At 23.7% G+C, this 17,260-nt stretch overlaps 1 protein-coding gene across 1 annotated transcript in view; it reads left to right on the forward strand.

Annotated features, from left to right (window-relative positions):
- Positions 1-10,090, forward strand: part of LOC129611329 (choline O-acetyltransferase) — a 120,885-nt gene extending 110,795 nt beyond the window's left edge. The window contains exons 4-10 of the mRNA XM_055524420.1: positions 3,501-3,673; positions 3,763-4,569; positions 4,628-4,750; positions 7,137-7,194; positions 7,288-7,419; positions 7,729-7,929; positions 9,831-10,090. Coding sequence (XP_055380395.1) covers positions 3,501-3,673; positions 3,763-4,569; positions 4,628-4,750; positions 7,137-7,194; positions 7,288-7,419; positions 7,729-7,929; positions 9,831-10,028 — 1,692 coding nt within the window. The 3' untranslated portion in view covers positions 10,029-10,090. The remainder of the gene's footprint in view (positions 1-3,500; positions 3,674-3,762; positions 4,570-4,627; positions 4,751-7,136; positions 7,195-7,287; positions 7,420-7,728; positions 7,930-9,830) is intronic.
- The last annotated feature ends 7,170 nt before the right edge of the window (positions 10,091-17,260 follow it).

The following is a 17,260-nucleotide window of genomic DNA, read 5'->3' on the forward strand; positions in this document are numbered from 1 at the left end:
ATTTTGAAAAAATTTTAGTTAAAAATTATTCTAATTGTTAATTAGAATAATTAGATATAAATTCTAAGAAAATGTTATATTTATGTAATATAATGTTACGGTGCTGTCTAATTCGAAGAGAAATAAATTATTCCCGAGAGACAAATATTATTTACAAATCGTATAATGTTTTCATACAAACATACATAATATAATTCTATTCTTCATAATGTAGAATTCAAAGTTGTAAAACATATAACTGAAAAATATTAATATTGTATGTAAATAAAAAAATTTTGAAAAATATTGAGAGTATGTACACAGCCATAGACATAATGTGCATATGTATTTCGAAAATAAAGGAGCAGAAATTAAGAAAAAAACTTAGGAACTTGAAACAAAAAACTGTGAAACTTTACTACCTTTTTTAGAAAATTCTTTTATACAATATATTTACACTCATATACAAGACTTTGAATTAGATTCTGTAAATTTTTTATTGATTTTCTCTCTAAAACTGTGAAGTTGCGAGTAGTCCTTGAGCCAACCATAAACTCGAAATTTAGAATAATAATAATAATTGCAACATTCCACAGCCATTTGCAATCCCCTATTCGGTTTTGTAAAATTTAATATTTAAAATAAATCAAAGAAATAAATAGAAATATTTCAAACTGCTTACTTGTTTTTTCACTCACAGAATTTATATATCACAAATAATTCAGGAAAAAAATTTACTATTACATAATATTAGTGTAACATTACATAAATACATTAATTCGAGATAAAGTGGTATAAAATTCTAGGAAAAGCATAGAACAGAGTGGATTAAAGAGTCCAAAATATACATCACAAAACAGATCAAAACATGGCAGAAAAGCATGCTACTAATAAAATTTTGGCATTTCGATAATTTGCCTACGAATGCCAAATAGCATCAATTTAAATTGCAACTCTGTATTTTTCTTATATTAAACGATTGTTTTCGAAATTCGCAAAATTAAAATGTTAACTTTGACAAATTAAAATTTTATTGTAAAATTAATGTAAAGATTTGAAAATTTTTCAGCAACAAAACTGAATTAATATTATATTATGGTCAACCGCATATACATGCAATTATTTTAGTAAACCTGTGTACGATCATAAAGCTCAATTTTAATCAAATTCTGATCTTCAACGTTTTTTAAATAAATAAATGTATATATGAACATAAACATTAGAACAATAGTGCAATTTTATCATTCAAGTATTCCCACTAAAATAATAAAAATCCTACAACTGACATCATTTTCAATTCGTAATCGATAATTCTCAATATTTCTTCCTTAAAAAATTTAATATATTTCTGTGTATGTATACACTTATTGATAATAAAGTTTAATTTTTTTTCTAGTATTAATTTAATAATCTAACAACATTGTTAATTGAATAATAAGGAGCTCAATATAATAGAATTTTGGCGCTGATAACATTTCCGCGTAAAATTCATAAAAATAAAATAACATTGTTAACCATTACCAATAGTACTCTATTTTTCACATTCAATACACCCATTAACATCTTTTACATTGAACTTTTATTCTTTGAAAAGCACTTATTGAAGTGAAACATTAAATTGAATTTCAAAAAAAACGAAGCACTTGAAATAAAAAATGTTATACATAATGTTATACATTATTTTCTATATACGCATATACTGGCTATATAAAATAATTTTTTTTTATAAAAATACAAATACATATTATACCTACATACTTACGTATATTTAATTTTTAAAGTTATTCTTCAAAATAATTATCTTATCTCATATCAATTCTTTGTAGTTCAATATCGTCATTAAATTATTTTCACATAACAAAAAAAAATTACAAATGGGTATTATTTTTTCTAACACATCAAAAAACATTTATGAATAAAGGTAGATGTACGTATATATATATATATAAATGTATGTGTTTATATGTAATCATGCTTAATATCATTTGGATGCCTATACCCATGTAAAAAACCTTAAAAACCAAGATTTTACAATGCGTTAGTGAAAATTTTTAATATAGTATATGCACCCTTTTTAAATGCATTTGAAGAAAAACAATTGAAAGTTTAAGAATTATCTTAAGTTTAAGAATAAAGGATAACAAAGGATCTAATTGTATTCTTTACTTTACTTTACTTTACTTTTCTTCTCTTGAATGCACACTTTTATTTTTTTATTAAGAAAAACTTAGCACCAACATATTATTATCTTCCATATTCTTTAGCACGCCTATGTTTCATAGATTCGGAAATTCCAACATTTTCGTATACAAAAATATTTCAGGTATAAACAATGTAAATTCCAAAATATATTATGTAAAATGAAAGTCATATCTTCGATAATTAAACGATATCATTTTTTTTATTTTTCTACATACACGAATATTTTCTATCAAACATCATTTGGGTTTCATGTTTTTTTTTGTAAAAAATTGGTTGTTAACTGCTTAAAATTCTAACTGACGTAAAATTTTTTTTTATTTTAATTTCAATTTTGTTTTTTTCTCTGTCACCAATTAAAATTTTATAGAAGCGAAAAATCTCCATTGACTCGGAACAAAATCAATTTTACTACTTACATATATAATAAAATTTACCTATTTTCGTTACTGCAATCAGATCTATGTGCATCATCTTAATAATTTATGATACTTTTTGATAAATAATGTGTAATTAATAATTAAATTGTACATTATTTTCAAAAAATTAATATTAATATATTTTTAAATAGCTGAATGAAAAATCGAATATTAAAGTGCATGCAATAAGTTTACTGTGGTTGTCCTTTTACCGTAAGTGATTTACCCTGAGATAAAAAATTAAAATTTTATCATCAATTAGAAATTTCATTAATATAAAATAAAACAATTATTACTTGACTTTTTTAAAGTGATTTAAACACGAATATTTTGATAGTCCATTGAATCAAAGCGAATAAAGTTTAAAAAACTCAGCCAGAAAGATTCTCAAAAGCAGAAAAGCGACGTATAGAAAACGCAAAACTTCTAGAAATTCATAAATCTCATTTAACGTTTTTATTTAAAATATTAAGTATGTATAAGGATTTCTAATGCCAGAAAATACCAAATTACTATATAATTACAAAAGTACATATATTCTTTACTCCTTCGTTAGATTTGTCCGAAATTCATGAAGGAAACAAAAAAATCGAGCTGCAGTATTTTACAAAATTCAGTAAATTCGAATCCAACCAATAATTTGTAAATGACATAATTCCCTTAAATAAAAAAATTATTATGATTATGTAATTTAAATACTAAAATATTTCATAATTCTTGCATATCTTCTCGATGGACAAGATCAGTTAAAAATGAATTCTTAAGGAGTTAATAATTATAAAAGTCATTGCGGCGCGAAGAGAAAGAAGATAGAAAAAATTTTTCTTTTAATTAAATTTTTTTTATGCCTACAAGTTTTACTAAAATTCCTATAACTTTCTCTACAATTAATTTTACTTTCAGGCATACTATTACTGGTTAAATGACATGTACATGGACGTTCGGTTAGCATTACCAATTAATTCTAATCCAGGAATGGTAATGCCACCAAGAAAGTTTATAACAGTTCATGATGTCGCCCGATTTGGAGCAAAAATTGTCGAAGGAATAATGCAACATAAAGAAATGCTTGAAAGGTATAATACAATCACAATTTTACAATTAATTTCATAAATCTTTACCTTGCTATCAATGTTTAACATGACAATTACTAAACATCTTTCAGTAATCAGTTACCTCAAGAACGAGCTGCAAATCGAGAAAAAAACCAACCATTGTGTATGGCACAATATTATCGTTTATTAGGATCATGCCGACGACCAGGTGTTGAGCGTGATTCACAATATTTACCACCAAAGGTTCAAGAAGATCACCATATTATTGTTATTTGTCGTAATCAAATGTATTGTGTACCATTAAAAGCAAATGATCGCGGTAAATTGACCGAAGATGAGGTTGCTTCACAAATTCTTTTTATATTAAGCGATGCACCATGTTTACCAACACAACCCCCAGCTATTGGTATATTAACAGCTGAACCACGTTCATTGTGGGCTAAAGATAGAGATGTTTTATTACTCGAAGACACAAATCAACGTAATGTTGAGTTAATTGAACAGGCATTAATTGTATTATGTTTAGATGAACCATTACCCGGTACATTTAATGCTCGTGGATTTGCTGGAGCAACTCCATCATTGCATACAATTGGTCATCGCGATGAAACAAATATGGCACATGAAATGATACATGGTGGCGGTAGTGACTTTAATTCTGGTAATCGATGGTTTGATAAAACAATGCAAATAATAATTTGCAATGATGGAACATGGGGTTTATGTTACGAGCATTCACCATCTGAAGGTATCGCTGTAGTACAACTGATGGAAAAAATTTTTAATGATATTGTTAATTCTCAAAATGAAAATAATGGTGTGCCACAGCATCATTTACCACCACCGGAACGTTTAGAATGGCAAATACCACCGGAAATTAATAAACGACTAGTTGAAGCCCGCAAGAGTGTAGATCGGTAAGAAAAAGATTATTAATTTAGTTTTATATTTAACTTTACTATTCTAATATTACAGGCGTATTGACGATTTAGATTTTTATGTGTACCGTTATAAAGGCTACGGTAAAACCTTTATGAAGTCCTGTCAATGCAGTCCCGATGCATATATTCAGTTGTCTCTACAACTGGCACATTATAAGTGAGTTATCAAAAACCTTATTAGTTCACTTTGACCTTTTTATATTTTATGTATTACTTTCTTTTAATAATCATCAAAAACTTTATAAAAACAAATTAACCCATAATTTTTTTACGAAACTTTATATGTATACTTATTTAGAAGGAACTGCCAATTTTTTTATACAAAATATACCGTAAATTGTTTAGTTATTGTAAGTTATGAAAGACCAATATGTAGCGAATTTATTTAATTAGAATATAGAAAATGATATCCTTAAATACTTTATGTTAGTTAACTGGATCCCTTGAATGTTAAAAGTAGAAAATGTATGTTTTTGATATAGACCTTTTATTAGTTAATTTTAATCGAAGTTTTATATTGAATCCTGTTTAATTTAATTTGTTGAAGGAAACAACAGCATGATATAAAACAAATTAAAAGCTCCGTGGAAAATCACTTTCGTTAAAAGCATTTTAAAGCCATTCAGTTTACAAAAAACGATTTGGGCAGAAATAAATCCTCACTTAGAAGAGTATGAGTATAATAACAAAAATAGAGGTGTATTATTTTTGTAAATAGCCGGTATATATCACAAAATAACTTTTTTATGCAACTCACCTATAACTATTGGGCATTTAACCCAAACCCATGCCTGCTTATGAAAAACTAAACCGACTTAATCGACATCATGTCTTTCAAATAATATTGAAATCTTTACAAAAACAAATGATTTGAGAAAAATCTGATTTATCTGTAAAATCAATGATTTGTAGTTAAACATAATCACCAATAGTGTAATCATTATAGTAAAAGTGTACATTTCATTTACATATGTGCATATATACATGCAATTTCATGTAAATGTTAACAACAACTCGCCGAGAATAATATATTTTATCTGTAATATCACAAATTACCCGGTCAATATTATTTTCCGAGACTGCTGTCAGACAGCTAATATAAAACATAGAAGAGATTTCACTAATCTCCAAAAAATATCCTATATGTGTCGAATAACAAGATGTTGGTGCACTATTCACAACTAAAAACTTTCAAGCTAAAAAATTCTTTTGCAATGAAAAACAAAACAAAAAACACAGAGAAAGGCTACTTTTGGGCTTTGCCCGTCTATTTAAGGTGAACTTCCTTTTCCAATTCTCAAAAACGGCTTTAAACAAGATTATATTTATAGTTTACTATATTATAGATTACTGAAACCGGTTCAAATCTCTAGTTCTCAAATCTCCAGTTATCAAATCTCAGCAGTAAGAGATTGGATCGGCTTAGAATTCTACTTTGAAGAAGAATATGTATACTTGGACGATTTGAGGGATCCCTTTTAGGTTTCTCAAAAAATATTCCAAATATACCGCAATCTGTTACACCATTGCATGTTTGAGTTTTTTGTATTCATTATTAGAAACCTATACCCATTAATTATTAGTTTAGTAATAGTTATGTCCAACATATATTATTTATATTAAATCATTATTTACATTTATTTCTATGTACAGGCGACTCGATGGTACTCTCGTGTGATAGAATAATCCAGACGAAGAAAAAACATTACGAGACATTATATATTTTTAGACCCTCCTTCTCGAGTTATAAGACTTCAAAGTTTCTGAAAGCCGTTCAATTTTTGCATTTTTTACTAATATCTCAGAAAATATGATATTTATATATTTCAAATTCCATGAAATTTAACTCTATGAAAGATATAAGAGTTGCATTATATTATGAATAGAGCCATTCTCACTTTTATAAGGCATTGCACTTTAACTTGGCTTGTGACAAGTCTGCTGTAGTTTTTCTTTTATTAAATATTTAAGTTCATTGACATGCAGTTAGTATGAGTAAATGGATGATTAAGAAAAAAATTAATGTAAAAAATTCTTAAAAAATCTGACTTTACATTCAGATGTCTTTGTAACTAAAAAGGACTTCGAAACCATGGGACAAACCATGGACGCCTCATAACTCGAGAAAGAGAGCAAGTAAAGCAAAATGGCACTTTATGTTTTTTGACACCCTGTATAATATGAATTGTACGCATAAAAACTGTTCTGCATATAAAATTCGTACTATATGAAAGCACATCAAATTATTAAATGCACATTACATTATTGAACTCAAACTTAATTGCTAAAAAATTAGTAACATAAAACTAAATATTTTGTATGCTAAATTTATTTTGTGTGGTTTACGATTACAATTTGACTAATTTTGTAATAGTTAAGTAATTCACGTTTTCTGAAAAAGGTTCAGCTAAACTGGACTGATTTATATTTCTTGTTCAACCTATAATTTTATTTTTTGTTCAATTGTTGTGCGAACCGCACATAGCCTCCAATTAATACAACTATTTTTTTTTGTTTTTCTTATCGTATAAAATTTACGCTAGATTGTATGGAAGACTAGTTTCTACATATGAAAGCGCTTCAACAAGGAGATTTTTATTGGTACGTTTAATATAAAAAAAATAAAAATTTAAACCTTCAAAAAAACAAAAACAAGCAAATAAATTTAAAAACATTTAAATTTGAAAATTATAGGGCCGAGTAGACTGTATTAGATCGGCTAGCACAGAAGCTTTAGAATGGGCAAAAGCAATGTGTCAAGGTGAAGGTCCTGATGTTCCTCTTGAAAGCGATCGAGAAGATGAAGCAACTTACAACAATAGAAAAGTAAAATTCAGTATTTACTCTGTATGAAATTTTCATTCACCTTTTCCATAAAACATTACCAAATTCATTTTTTATAAAAAATGAAACTTTGGCATCTTATAATAAATTAGCTCACAAAATTTTACAATAACAGAAAATTTAAATATGTATAGCAAAATCAAACTAAATTCACACACTTGAAATATTATAATATGCAGCCAATGTTACAATAATCTGTACTAGTGTAACTTAACAAATGTATAAATTTGTGAGCTAATTTGTTCACCTTAACGCAATATATTTTCTATTAATATTCAATTCACTTAACAGAAGGAACATCTTAAGGAACTATTTAGATCTGCGGTTACGCGCCAAACGGAAATAATGGTGCAAAATATATTGGGCTATGGTATCGATATACATTTATTGGGATTACGTGAAGCTAGTCGTGAACAAACTGGTGCTATACATGAACTATTCACTGATGAAAGCTATAGTATAGCTAATTGCTTCTTGTTATCAACAAGTCAGGTGTATTTTTTATCTCTTCTGTCGTTCTTTTATTATTTAAACAAATTATATATATAAAACTTAATTCTAACTATTTTTTAAATTACAAAAAAGCACAATTTTAAATGGAGATAATATGTACTTCTTATGTTTGAAAAAAAAAATTAAATCACAAATCACAAAATGCACAATTTATTGCTATAGATCTGCACCATGTCATTTTAAAAATTCAGCACATTATAACACTGTTATTCGAAAGATTAAGTAAGAACAAAATTATGTGTTTTAAATTTATGTATGTAGACATTTAATGAAAATATTAACCTAAACTATTTTATATTAATATTTTATGGTATTATGTACATGGTAAAAGTTTCTTGAAAAATTGCGTTAAATTTAAAATTGATTTTTTTTTTATTTAGGTGCCACTTAAAGTAGTCTGCCGCTTAAATTAGTTTTAAGGCGTTACCGTTCTAATTTTCCTTTCTTCAATCTATAACCCATGAATAATGTTGCGTAATTTTTGTTTTTGTAGCGACTTTTTATTTTTATTTTCATTTCATATTGTTTTAGGAAAATTCAGCATTTTACGTATGTAACCTTACGCTTTTCTATTACCTATACATATATTGTCGGATCGGTTATTTTGGCTAATGAGTTGCAGTGACCGATTTTCCAGTTCTTAGCACAATGATGCCATTTTCCTACCATCACCTGTGTATTCGATTTGGGCTAACCCATCAGAACAGTTTTTTTTTACGCAACCCATTTAAATTCCTAACAGTCTTTTTAAAAACTTCCTCTACCTTAATCATTTGCATTTTACCCGAAAGAAAACAACCTGACTCTTTATAGAACCATATAAGAATTCGCACAGATAGTGAATATATGTCCCTTTTTTATTGTATCTATTGACAACTGTGACCTGGCGAACTAAAAAGTAGTCTCAACCTAGTTGCATGGCTCTCCAAGAGCTATTGTCTCAAGCAGATGTCTATAAATATTGGCAATTTTGAATTTTTTTTTTTTATTGTTATTTATTTTCAAATTAACCTTTTTTGGTTGATTTCAAATTGAAATATGTTTGTAATACCAGTGTTCAATGTTATAGATTGTGGATTATAAATTTTTAACAACAGAGTGAAGGTGCACCTCAAACCATTATTAGTTGGATATACCACGACCCTCGACCGCCGATACCTTTTTTAATAAATTCAAATATCTTGCGATGGTACATTTTTCATAGCCCGTCCGCTGATATTCAGTGATACTTATATACATCAATATCTACATTTTTAAAATCTCAAATGATAAATGAAAGATGGAGACAATTAAAAATATAACGCGGTGAAGAGTTTTTAAATCCTATACCCGCTATAAACCTGTCGTAGCAAAATTTAAAACAGTACTCATGAGTATTGAGAAAAAAATTAATGAATACTAAACAAATGAATAAATGAAATTATGAATAGTAAAAACCTAATGAATGATAGTCGTATTTTATAAATTTTTGAACATTAAAATTAATTCGAACTGAAGTAGAAGTAGACCATGCAGCTAACAATATTACAAAAGTTTGACATTCTAAGTCTTAATCTTTTCTAATTTAGTTTTTCCTACAATTTTTTAATTCATTATAATAATATATACTATTTTATGTATGTATATATGTATATTTAATTCAGAAAGATAAAAATATTAGTATTTTTTGGTGTTCACACATATACATATGTACATAATTGATGTAATTTATTTTCATTTTTTGATTATACTTCTTTATTTCTATGTACATATATATATATATATATATATATATTAATTTTATGATACATGATACAATTATTCTTTGCAAATAATTTAAAACATTATTTTAATATACAATCAATTTTTTTTTTGTACATTTTAAAATAAATATTAAAAAGGTTGCTTGCAGTACAGATAGTTTTATGGGATATGGTCCTGTTACACCAAAAGGATATGGTTGTTCATATAATCCATATCCAAATGAAATTGTATTTTGTGTTTCAGCATTTTATTCATGTGAGGATACGAGTGCATCACGTTATGCAAAATCTTTACAAGAATCATTGGATATGATGAGAGATTTACTTAAAAATTAAATTATCCATATATATATACAAACAGATATATATGCATATGTATATATTAAATCCTAAAAGCTAAACGAAATTACAAAGGCAAGAACAAAATAATTCTGCAGCTTTCGTAAAGCAAATATAAATTTTTATGAGAAGAAGACGTTAGAACAAAAAAAAAATAAAATTTGAAACAAAAATAGCAATAAATGAAACTTCTATTGAACCAAAATTATATGTATATGTTAAAAATAAAAATTATATATACTAACATATATATGGAAAAAAAAAGAAAATAATTTTAGCTTTATGTTAGAAAATACAATATTGAAAAAGAAAATCAATAATATAAAAATTATTAAAAAAGAAAAATATTTAAACAAATCTGAAACAATGCATATCACATATATATATATATACCATTAACAATATTTTAATAATATAGAGAAATAATAAAACGAATTAAACTATTATATACAAACAAAATATATACGTACATATTATGTACATTTATGTAAAATGAAAAAAAAAAATTATTTTTAATTAAAAAAATAATAATAAATTATTGTTAATGCCTTGAAGAAAAACTGAGAGGAAACTATAAAGAAAATGTTAAAACATATCATTTTAGTCAATTTAAAACTGAAGATGAAACAATATAAAAATATTATACATATTATACAAGTTTAGAACAAAAAAAAAAATATATATATATATATAAATATCACCTAGTTATATAATTATTTATTTATATTAAAATGTACATTATATAATCATACATGTATAAATTGTGTTATAAAAAAAGAAACAAACTATACATACCTATTAAATAATATACGTTATTAATGGCATAGAATTTATAAATGTAAAAGTTATGCATAAATTTTAAATGATGAAATTTTATAAATTAGTTCCACTTCCCTATTCTTATCATCTTATTAAGTCTTATAGAATAATGGTTATATTTTCTCTTAATAATTTGTTTACTTTAATATACTGCGTTGTTGATATTTTTATTAAAAAAAAAGGACAAATTTTTCAAAATTCACCCCAAAATGTATATTCAAACAAAATTTAAAATCAACAGTTATTAATTAAAACAATTTAAATAAAAAATGTTAGTGAATCTTAAAAAATATTTTATGTAACATTAATAAAGCGTAATGCAGTGAACTTTTTATATACAACGAAAATCTTTATTTAGTGATTTAATTGCTTGAGACTAACACTGTTTTTCTATTTAAAAAATTACTGTTTTATTAAATTCCTATATATTATAAACCTATTAACAATACTTTTGAGATTTTAATTATTTCCTATTACGGATATTTCACTTTAATATTTAAAACAAATGTATTCAAATTTGGATTAAATATGGTGAAATACTTCATTATCAACGAAAACTAAATTCAATGAAACATCAAACTTCTATAACCTAAATCGTATGACATAATAGATAACTAAACAATTAAAATAAACAATTTTTAATTGAATTTTTCAAAATATGGAATTTCGTATTAAAATAATATAAAACAAAAAATTAAATTTAAATATTTAAAAAATTATCAATATTTGAAATAACATTAACATTGAACTCTTTTGAAGTTGAAGAAATAGTTTTTTTAATATTAAACATTTTAAAATAAAATACTGAAATACTACATATAATCTTAAGGATTACAAAAAGAAATCGAATCAAATTTTTACTACATAAAATGTTAGTATATAAAAATTTGACTGTTTAAAAATAGAATTACAAAAAAATAAAAAGAAATTCAAAATAAATAGCTACAAAGTAATTTAAAAATAATTTATATGGGTAAAAATATACATTAAACAATATTGAAACTTCTAAAAAATATTTTTGCTATTCTTGCAATTAAATTAACTAGGGCCAATCAAATATACGATCTGGAAAATTTGTTCACCATTTTTGTTACCTATACAGCCTTAAATATGTATATAAAAATGAGATTACGTAAACAGGGTCCTAAAAGTATTTCAAATTTTCTTTGTTACATAAAACCATTATTCTATTGAACTAAATTTTCCAATTACGATTGTCTCATATATTTATATATATATATATATATATATAATATTTTAAAATGAATGCAATATTTACACAAATAAAAAAATACAATATGTATTTATACCAATATATGTAACATATAAATACATATACATATACGTACATATTAAATAATTTATTTAAAAAAAGTAATCTAATTTATTTTTTATGTAGAATTTTTTCGATATTTTTATAATGAATATTTAGTCATTAATTTAAATTGTTTATAAATATTTGTTAAATATTTGAAAGTCAATTTTAATGTTTTAAAAATATTTCTTTTATTCGAAGTTAAACAATATCTGTTATACTGTTATATAACTTTATTAACATGAACTACCACTTATATTTGTATAGTGATTTTTTTTTTGTTTCGTATATAGATTATCTTAGTTTTCTCTACGGGTATATATTAAAAACATTAAATTAATAATATTTTTTATATTCAAGTGTTTGTTACAATTTTTAAAAAAATATTAAAAAAAATTACTCAAAATATATAATTAGTTATTAATATCTAATATTCTATTATATATAATCTACACAAGACTTATAAATGTATGTAAACACATTTATTTTTACTATAAATATATTATATATAATATATACATACATCTTATGTTGTTAGTTAATTTTTGAATTATATAAATAAAATTACATACACATTAATTATTATTGTTACCTTGTTAAATAATTAAAAAAATATTATATTTTATGCAAATAACATGTTTTAAAAATTACAATAGTATATATACATATATGAAAATCAAAAAAAAAACTAAATATATTTCATTGTCATTATTATAGTCGTTATAATATGTATTTAAGGAGAAAAAAAAAAATTATTTGTATATCAAGTATATGAAAAGTGAATTAATTTTTAAATATTTTCAGAATAAATACCAAAATTTATATGAACCATTGCTTTAATGTATGCAAATTAAAATCTCGCAAATTTTTTTTTCACCAAACAAAACAAAGGTTTATATATATATATACATATTATGTCTATATTTAAAATTTAAAAATATTGTCCCTTCAAAATTCAATCTGAAAAAAGAAAACAATAATTGTTTTATTAACACAATAACAAAAACTATAGATATATCTTAAACATTTACAAAATCTTTAAAAAATATAAAATATATTATTTATTATTTACAAACTATTTAAATCTTATGCATTACAAAAAATTATTAAATGAAATACTAAAATTTATCTCCCCTACATATGTTTTTATTTGGAAAAAATCCCCTATATTAATGAACAATTTAGTTTAAATAAAATGTGTTTTAATATTGCATAGTACTTTAATTCAAAATTCGAGTATATTCGACATATAATTTAAATTTTTTTATAGATAATTGATTAATTTAATAATAAAAGTTTTAAAGTATTGAAAGAGATTGATTATAAAATGATGAGTAAATCCTAAATATCTTAAACTACTGAATGTTTAACCCTATATATAAATAAAGTCAAAGAAAACGAAAGAAAAACATATTGTTACTTTACAGTTATATACATTCTTATATAATAAAACTTGAAAAATAAATATTTTTTGCTGTAAGTCAAACTACATCCTACATTATATTGAATTTCTTTTGTGTATTTTTTATACTATAAGAATGTATAAAAAATATATGGTATATAAGTTTTACACCATTGTATATTCTTTATTATATATCTAGTTATGCCAGATGTTTTTTAGACTGAATATATTTTTTAAAAATATATTATATAAAAAATTTTACATTCAACTTGTAAATTTGATAAATTTTTGTCTTAAAAAAGTGTCGTGATCGCAATCGCAACTATCATTTATCAATAATTTTAGTTCCAAGTATCAAACTTTTAAACCTTTTTAATTTTACATTAAATAAATAAAAAAATTCTTGGTTCATATACCAAGACATTTTTTTCATTATTACAATAACATAGAATATAAATATGATTCTTATATACTATTTCTTTGAAAGTCATAGTTCAACCTGTTCATTTTAATTTCCAAAAAATATTTTTTAATCAAATTCAAACTTTTAAATAATTTTTACCAATTTTTCATAATAAATATTAAAATAAATTAATCAAATTTTTTGAATTCAACTGAATGAACAGAAAAATTCTCCCAAATATTATCTTATATATAAGAACATCGGTTTCAAAACCTAACAAGTTTTATACACACACATCCATATCTACATTATAATATTATATTTAGTAATGAAATATGAATGTTTTCTTATTTACTATATTCTGGTATTTATTAATTGTTTTTATTAAACCATTATAAAATTTTAATTTAAAAACTTAAAATATAAACAAAATAACGAGTTATTGCAACTATTGTAAATTTTAATATTGCTTAAAATTTGTTTAGAAAATCCTATTTACTTAGATTTAATAATAAAATATCAATTGTTACACTAATTTTACAGATAAGCATATTTGAAATAAAGGTTTTTTGAAAAAACAGAAAAAAATACATATCAAATCCAAATTATTTATTAACAAATAAGCAAAATAAACGAACTAAAAAGAACAAAAAAATATATATACATACATATACACAACATATCAAAAATTATATTTTAAAAGTAAAAAAAAAATGTATTGTAATTAAAAAAATAATATTATAAATGTAAATGTATTTAAAAATGAAAACGTGTTCAAAACCTAGAGAAAATATAGTTAGTTGTAGAAAATATATATGTATATCTATATAATTTATTTGTACATACATATTATATACATAATATATCTATTTATGTATAAGAATATGTATTTTTTTTTAAATGTAAAAATCAACGCTTAGAAGCACTACTAGAAAGTTTATTTTTGAAAAATTTTATTGGTATTTTTAGAGTTAAATAATAGCCATAAAAAGCCCATTATAAATCAAACTAAAAAGAAAATTTGGTACTTTAAATCTGTAGAATAAGACCAATCACAACCTAGACAAAGAAAATTAAAATTTTAACGAAAGTAATTTCTCTTTATCTTTAACATTTCAAACTTTACTGCATTTTATTTATAGCAAAAATTTTATAGGATAAAATCGAATGTATAAAATAAGTTATCGATTCTTAACAGCCTGTTCGTGTATCTCGGTATTTTACTCACTTTTCATTCATTTTCAAACCAGAATTCTCAGTTTTTTCTAATGGATATTTCACTTTTCCAATAAAATTCCTTATTTTTTTAATTGGATGTTTGCATTTTTCTTCAAAATATCAACTCGGCCTCTCACTTTCAAAAACAAAACGAATAAATGTTGTATACATTTTGGGAAAAATATGAGATACGCAATACCAAACAATTCTTCTCACTCGAAAATAGTTTCCCATTTTCTTTTCACTTTCCGAGTAAAATAGCGAGGTAGACGCATCAGACCCTAATAATCACGTCTTATTCAATACCTATAAAACAAAATATGTATATGTAAATGCTGCAGACACTCATATCTACATATTTACTTTTTACTTTTCATCTTTATTATTTCACAATTGCACACATTATGCATAATTCTTATATTATTCATTACATTATTATTTCGTAATGTAGGAATTCCACAAACAAAAAGTTAAGAAATTTAGCAAATTTATGTAAATAAAAAAAATATTTAAAATAGACAATATCAGACTTTTATTAGACTCTTCAGATGACGAAAAATTAATTTAAATATATTAAGCTAAATGAAAATTATAATTACATAAATGAATTGTTGAAAATTAAGTAGAGCTTATAAACATTTTCACGGTTCTTTCATATTCTAAGGTTTAATTTTGCAAATAAATAGAAGAAAAAAAGCAATATAAATAAACCTTAGAAAATTAGGGAATTTTCATTTAAAAAATTTTCTACTTAAAAAATGTTTCCTAAACCCCCAAAAGCGCAACCGATGCAAAAGAAAGTATTTTTGACTTTTAAAAAAATCTGATATATGTAGATCCAAAATCCAAAATAGAATGAAAATTTAATTAAAATTTAACATTGAATAAATTGAAGAATCTAACTAATTTTTTAATAACAAAATATTATAAATACTATTATAAAATTATCATTAAAAACAAAAAAAAAACTTTTTGAAATGTTTTATTAAACATAAGCATAACCAATTTCGGCATTTGTCTCATAAAATATCTTACTCGTTCATTTGACTAATTACACAGCGAGAAAAAAATCAACAAATAAAAAAAGAACCTTACATAAGAATTTATTCAAATATTTTTGGTCTGGTTGAAGCAGTTCTAGAATAAGAGATTATGGTACTTTTTCAACCAATTTTTACTTTTTATTTTCAATTTAAATTTCGATAAAAAGCCAATTTTTTTTAATAACTAACATTTCGAATATATAAGTATGTACATATATTAGCATTTTTTCAACAACTCAAAAAACAAAAATAAATTCCAATAGATTTCCTAAAAAAATTTTGTAACTAGATTTGGTCCCTATATTAATAATCTTAGTTTCCTGCTGAAAGTGGGAATATGTATGTATTTCATGAAATTGGTCTGAATATTTGAAAAATTTTCTGTTTAAAGATATAATGGGCTAGGCTAGTAAAAGCATTTTGGATGTAAAATGTTGTAAAATAAAAAAATAATTGATGTGTTTTGATATTGTATTATATACACACGCATACTTACATATATAAAATATATATTTAATGTTATATGTTTGAAAAACATAAAAATAAAAATTGTCAAATTATGTACCTACATGTATATATGAAATAAAAAAATATGTATTTCAAAATGACTTCTAATATATATACATACGAAAATTTGCAAGCAAATTTTGTTTTTCTAGCTTTTTTTAATTATTTATGTTGAAAATTTATTATCAACTAAAGCTTAAACATAAAGTTTTTAATGTTTGATATTATTGTACATTACTTCATTATTTTATAGCTGCTATAGCTTTTTTTTTCTTCCTAACACGTGCAAAGGAACTCAACTAATTTATTAAATAAAATATTATGTATGGTCTCATAACTCTAAAGATTAGAATTTTCGGGTTTAAATTTGCCATAGAAGCATGTTTTTAGTTTCTAAATAGGTATGTAACTCATTTTTTTAAAAGGTCCATTGTTATTTGTTAGCAGATTCAATAACTTTACTTATCTGATTATATAGATACAGGTCGAAAGTTACGTTATCATTTTCCTTAGCTCTTCATA

This window comes from Condylostylus longicornis, unplaced genomic scaffold (genome assembly GCF_029603195.1).
Source record: "Condylostylus longicornis isolate FDR11 unplaced genomic scaffold, ASM2960319v2 ptg000004l, whole genome shotgun sequence".
Classification (NCBI taxonomy): Eukaryota; Metazoa; Arthropoda; class Insecta; order Diptera; family Dolichopodidae; genus Condylostylus; species Condylostylus longicornis.